The following is a 5,791-nucleotide window of genomic DNA, read 5'->3' on the forward strand; positions in this document are numbered from 1 at the left end:
AATTCTGCCTTACTGATTTGGGATGCCCACTCTTACAACTCAGCCCAAGTAGCCAGTGAAGGCACAGGTGGAGAGGAACTAAGAATCCTCCTAATCCATAGCCAGCATCAACCTTCCTGCCATGAAAGTAGATCCTCCAACTGCCAAACTGTCCGAGCCAGTACCACTTGGAACAGAAGTGATCCATTCCTAGAGTCCTATACAACTTGCATAGTCTTAAGAAAAACAAATGGATATTGTTTTATTCTACTATGATTTGGGGTGGTTTGTTAACACAATAGAAAACTGAGACAAATCCAGACATAAGTCACCTAAAACAAGCACACTCATTTATTTTATTAATAATCCCATACTTTGGACAAGGCTTAACAAAGAAAGCTCTTCTGTGGTCCAGGGAGTTGGAAGCATTGGCTGGAAAGAGTCAACTAGTTGGGGCGAGAATCCTCTACGGTTTTTTTCAATCACATTGTCTGACTGACACCTGGGTTAAGATGACTGACTCATGGTCTCACTTCAGTTGGGAGAGTCACAGGAGTGCCTACAGTTAGTCTCTCCCTGTGGTGTAGACTTCCTCACAACAGCCTGAAGGTAGTCGAATTTGATCTATGGCAGTCCAGGATTGCAAGAGCAGGTGTTCCAAAAAACAAGGTGCAATCTGCATGGTCTTTTGTGGCCTAGTCTCTGACATCACACAGTATCACTTCTGTTCTAATCTATGGATTGACACAGTCACAATCCCATGCAGTCTTGAAGAGAAGGGGGTATTAGGTCCCACTCTTGGTGAGGGAGTGACACAGAATTTATAGCTATGTTATTTTATAAAACTACCATGAAGCTGGGCACCAGTGGGTCACACCTGTAATCCTAGCTACTCAACCCCAGCCCTGGACCATGATCCCCCTACTTAGGCCTCCAGCATAGCTGGGACTATAGACATGCACCATCATGCCTGGCCACCCATCTTTAAAACTCATCTACAAATGAAAGCATTAACTAAAACAAAAACTTAGACAAAAACACAAATTTTAATAGCATGTTTTTACTTTCTTGTGTTGTATGTCTGAATCTACAAGTATGTGTTACATTAGTAAAATACCATATTGACAAATAAAACTTATTCAATAAAGTGACCTAAAATATACCATTAATGTCAAAAACATGAATTTAATGTTTTCAGAGGACAAGTGATTCACATAAGTTACTGAACACCAGAATATGACCTTGAATCTTTTTTTTTTTTGTTGAGGTACTGGGGTTTGAACTCAGGGCCTTCACCTTGAGCCACTCCAGCCCATCTTTGTGGGTCTTTTTGAGATAGGGTCTCTCAAACTATTTCCCTGGGGCTGGCTTAGAACCCCGATCCCCCTGATCTCTGCCCTGAGTAGCTAGGATTACAGGCATGAGCCACTGGTGCCCAGCACCTTGAATCTTATATGTCAACACAAACAAATGCATTACAATTTGGGGGAAGTACTCTTCTGGGTACCCTCCAGGTGTTTGTGAAAGAAGGACAGAATTTGCTGCCATGCATCTATCTGGGCCTTACAGTGAGCCCTGAGCTCCCCACCCCAGACCACAGCTTTGTTTACTAATCTGTGCAGGGAGGCTGGGCACATGGGGAAGTAAGGAGGTTCAATGTAATGCCCAGTTCCAGGGTAAGAGATGATCTGGGGTTTTTCCCTTCCATGCACCTGTAGCCTTTCAGAAGCTATTTGGGCATACACTTCACTCCTCCAGTTATGGTCGTCCTGACCAACAATGAAGAGGATGGGCCCCTGGGCCTTCTCTACTGGAATCATACTGGGGTGCTTACACCCTCCTACAATATCATTGCGTATATCCACAATGTCCAGAATGCCTGAGAAAGTGACCTTGATTCTCCTCAGGTCATGGCCCAACTGTGGGATCTTAGTCTGCTTATAGTGTATGTCTCTGTTTCCACTGAACCCAGAGCCATTGATGGAAACTGTGGCTGAGAAATTCTTCAAGAATGAGGCCATTGAGAGACAAATATCAGCTCCAAGAGAAATGCCCAGAAGTCCGATGTCTGGGCTCTTTACCTGGAAGAAAAGAAGAGAGAAGAGTTGAGTCAAGAATTTACGGAATAGGTGGCTCTCATCTGTAATCCGAGCTACTCAGGAGGCAGAGATTAGGAGGATGGGGTTCAAAGCCAGTCCAGGCAAATAGTTCAACATAAAAAGGAGCAGAGTGGCTCAAGTGGTAGAGCGCCTGCTTAGCAAGAGCAAGGCTTCTCCCCAAAAAATTACCCAATAAAGAGCTGGAGGCAAGGCACTAGCTGTAAAATGCCTACCTAGCAAACAAAAGCACGTGCCTAGCACAAAGCCGTGAGTTCAAAAGTCCAGTACTCCTGTGAATTGTCTACATCAGCTCACAGGGAACTTCATCCTCAAGTACTGATTATCTGGCTAAACCCAACAAACAAATCTTAAACTCACTGTCAAACTTAGGAATTAGTTATAGATGTTTCAGAGAAGACAGTGCTGAGCCAGGAGCCTGTCAAGTTCACGGCCTGATCCAAGTGTTTATGTGGTTTGGTATTCAATGGTGAGGAACCACATTCTATTCAACGTATTATTCATCAGGCTGCCTCCAAATACACTAGCAAATGATTAACTTCATAAAAACACAGCAAGACTTCAGTCTACTCCAGTAGTTCTTAGTCTCTGAAAGGAGTAGGCTGGTTCTGATGAAAATTTGAGAACATATGCTGATAGCAGAAAATTAAAAGATTAAAAATAAGTGTGCAAAGATAAAGACAAGAAGCTCAATTTGTATTACAAGAGGAATTTCAGTATTACTAATGAGATTTCACATAGATTCTACAATTCTGCAGCATGAACCCATTAGATAAAGGTGACATAATAAGTGCCCAAAGCCAAGGAAGTATCCAGAAGAAGTCTCTGTGAAAAAAGAACAGCAGCAACTGGTACAGGTGACACCCTCTAGGAGGATATTCCTAGAGCGACAGATTAAATAAAGGATGGGAGGAAAACCTGGGGATGTTGAAGCAGGTAGCACATGGCTTCTTCAAAGTAGTCCAGCTCTACAGTGTTGTAATCCTTGGGGAGATCTTCAAAGTCATAATAGGCTAGAGCCATCGTGGCAAAGCCATGGCCAGCCAAAAGGCTAGCTCGATATTCCAACAGGCCCCCTCCAACACCATAGATGTCAATGATCCCTGGGAAGGGTCCTGGTCCTAGAGAAAGGAATATCATGAGGGGAAGGCATTATCCAACATGAAGAATTTGCTTTCCTTTTACAAGCCTTTCTAAATTATTTAGAAAGGCCCTGGAGGGAGAAAAATCCCAACCCCAGAGTCACTTCTCCTTGCTGGCCTGCCCATCACATGATTCTGTGATAAGTTAACTGTACAGTTCTCACAGTCATTAGTTGTGAAGGAGAGTAACAAAACCTTTTGTTGAGGTTTTCAAGTTTTAGAAGGAGGAATTTCAAGTTTTAGACGGTGTTGATTCACAATGTTCTGCTGGAGGAGCAGACATACAATTAACGTAAAATGAAGCTGGATGTAGTGTTGCATCGACCCTTGAGGTTTTGTGTACTGACATTTCAGATGTCTCTGTAGAGGGAAAAAAGAAAAAGAAACACCCAGAGTTGGCCTTTGGTGCGGAAGGCAGTGAAGCGTGATCAGAGGTAGAAAGGACATGCAGAAGTGGAGGCGGGACCCATTGTGCCCACAACTATGACAATCACCTCCTTGACTGCCATCATTTTTCCTAACCACTCCCACTGCTGCCAGAGGAGATCTGCAGAGTAGTGATTAATAGCACAGAAAAACTCTTTTTTCTACTTCGCAATAATTTACCGCATTGGGATATAACAAAGATTAAATTAGATAATTCAACTAAAAGACACGGTAGGGGCCTAACATGCTAACATCCTCCAATTCGGTAGAACCATTGGCGTAAGCAACGGTAAGCAGACCACCTCACCTGGCGGCAGGAAGAGCGTGGCCCGCACCCGGCCCGCGCGCACCGGCACCCGCCGCACCCCTGGCGACATGAAGTGGCGCTCGTGCTCCGCCCGGGCCAGCAGCCGCCCGCCGTCGGGCTCGTGGCCGTCCAGCACCTCCAGCTCCACGACGAAGGGCGTCTGCACGTCCCGCTTGACCAGGCGCCAGAACGGCCTGTCGGGCTCCAGGGCCCAGAGGAGCCCCATGGGCTCGAGCCCCGCGAAGCTGCCGCCCAGCGCGGGCGCGCGCGCCAGGTCGAGGTGGCCGGCGGCGTCTGCGCGGTAGCGCGCGTGGGCCCGGAAGCGCGCGCCCTTCTCGTCGCGCAGGGACGCGCGCAGCGTGACGGGCTGCTCGGGGGCCAGGCCGCGCACGGCGATGCGCACGGGCTCGTCCCAGCAGCAGCGGCCCGCGGGCTCCACAGTCAGCGTGGCGGCCATGCCGGACCCCGAGCCAGTGAACCCCAGGCTCCACCTCCGAGGTGGTGGCCAGCGCCCTGCGTGAGTCTCCACCTGGGATTTGACCTCGGGCCGGGACTGGCGAGCGGAACCCGGCTGTTGTCAGGTGACAGGGCTCAGGGGCGGCTCAAGGTCCCGGTGGGGCAGGACCCGGCCGGGCCAGAGTGTTCCCCGCCTCTCACCAAGCTGCTCACTGATCTTGTAGTGAGGACACCAGAAGTGAACGAGATCAAACCAAAGTGCAGCCCCCACTTTTTTTTTTTTTTTGGCGGTTACTTGGGTTTGAACTCAGGACCTCACCCGTGCTAGGCAGGCACTCTGCCATTTGAGCCACTCCACCAGCCCTTTTTTTGTATTGGGCATTTTTGAGATAGGATCTCCTGAACTATTTCCCCTGGCTGGCTTCAAACCTACATCCTCCTGATCTCTACCTCCTGAATACCTAGGATTACAGACGTAGCCACCAGACTGGGCGCCAAATTCATCTTTTTAGCAGAAACCTACTGCAGAGGTAACTGACCAGCTTCTGCTATAAGGGCATTAATCCATAAGCAATGGGTGAGGCAGGATAGTTTATTATATTTATTATGTTATTATGTTAGTATATTATAATAGTATATATATATATACATATACTATTTTTATATGTATGTGTGTATTAAATGGACCAGACTCAGACATTAAACTAGAAAGTAATAACTAAAAAGCCAGAGCAATTTAGATGTTAAGCTCGGTGTTAAGTTACAAAATCAGGAAGATTTAAAGGGACTATCTGCTTCTGCCTTCCTCTTTTATAAGTTAACAAGCCGCAAAGCTCCTTTGAATGGATGGCAGAACAAAAAAGAATGAAAGGCAGGTCTAGCAAAAGCAAGTTATAAAGCACACCTACTGGGTAGGCCTTGGCAACATCTCCCTGTTTTAATGCCCATTTTAGCCACCCAGTTCCAGTATCTTAATGATTAGAGGTTGCCAGACGACCTCCTGTATTCCAACTGGGGAAGTATAAAGCTAAGACATGAAGACCACCATTTTGAGTCTCTACTTCCATTTTCTGCATGGGGAACATGCATTTCCCCGTTTCTTCCCACTTTTATCCTATTATACTAAATTCCTTTCCAAATAAACTTTACTATTATTTTTACTACATTTTCATGTCTTGCCTGAATTCTCTGTCTGGTTTGCTAAACTTTCCAGTAACAAATCCATTCAAATCTGCCCACATGACTTAATCTCTGTAAAGTCCTGCCTTTCAACACTGTGGCATTAGTGATTAAGTTTCCAATGAACCACCTTTGAAGGACACATTCAAAGGACAGCCCATTTACTTGCAGTTGGCACAAATCCC

The 5,791-nt window shown here is 46.3% G+C and overlaps 1 protein-coding gene across 4 annotated transcripts; it reads right to left on the bottom strand.

Annotated features, from left to right (window-relative positions):
* Window positions 1-307: 307 nt before the first annotated feature.
* Window positions 308-4,643, bottom strand: LOC109688395 (peroxisomal succinyl-coenzyme A thioesterase-like). 4 transcript variants are annotated; one of them, XM_074067583.1, is made up of 3 exons: window positions 3,972-4,621; window positions 3,015-3,217; window positions 308-2,060 (listed from the first exon to the last, which is right to left on the bottom strand). In XM_074067583.1, the coding sequence occupies exons 1-3, from the start codon at window positions 4,426-4,428 to the stop codon at window positions 1,455-1,457; spliced, it is 1,266 nt and encodes a 421-aa protein (XP_073923684.1). In that variant the 5' UTR covers window positions 4,429-4,621; the 3' UTR covers window positions 308-1,454. The 4 variants fall into 4 exon arrangements, with proteins under 4 accessions (XP_073923684.1, XP_073923687.1, XP_073923686.1 ...); XM_074067585.1 differs by lacking the exon at window positions 308-2,060 and adding an exon at window positions 3,524-3,598 and having other exon boundaries at window positions 3,081-3,217; window positions 3,972-4,643; XM_074067584.1 differs by lacking the exon at window positions 308-2,060 and adding an exon at window positions 3,434-3,598 and having other exon boundaries at window positions 3,085-3,217; window positions 3,972-4,643.
* Window positions 4,644-5,791: the final 1,148 nt, after the last annotated feature.

The sequence above is a fragment of the Castor canadensis genome, chromosome 3 (assembly GCF_047511655.1).
Source record: "Castor canadensis chromosome 3, mCasCan1.hap1v2, whole genome shotgun sequence".
Classification (NCBI taxonomy): Eukaryota; Metazoa; Chordata; class Mammalia; order Rodentia; family Castoridae; genus Castor; species Castor canadensis.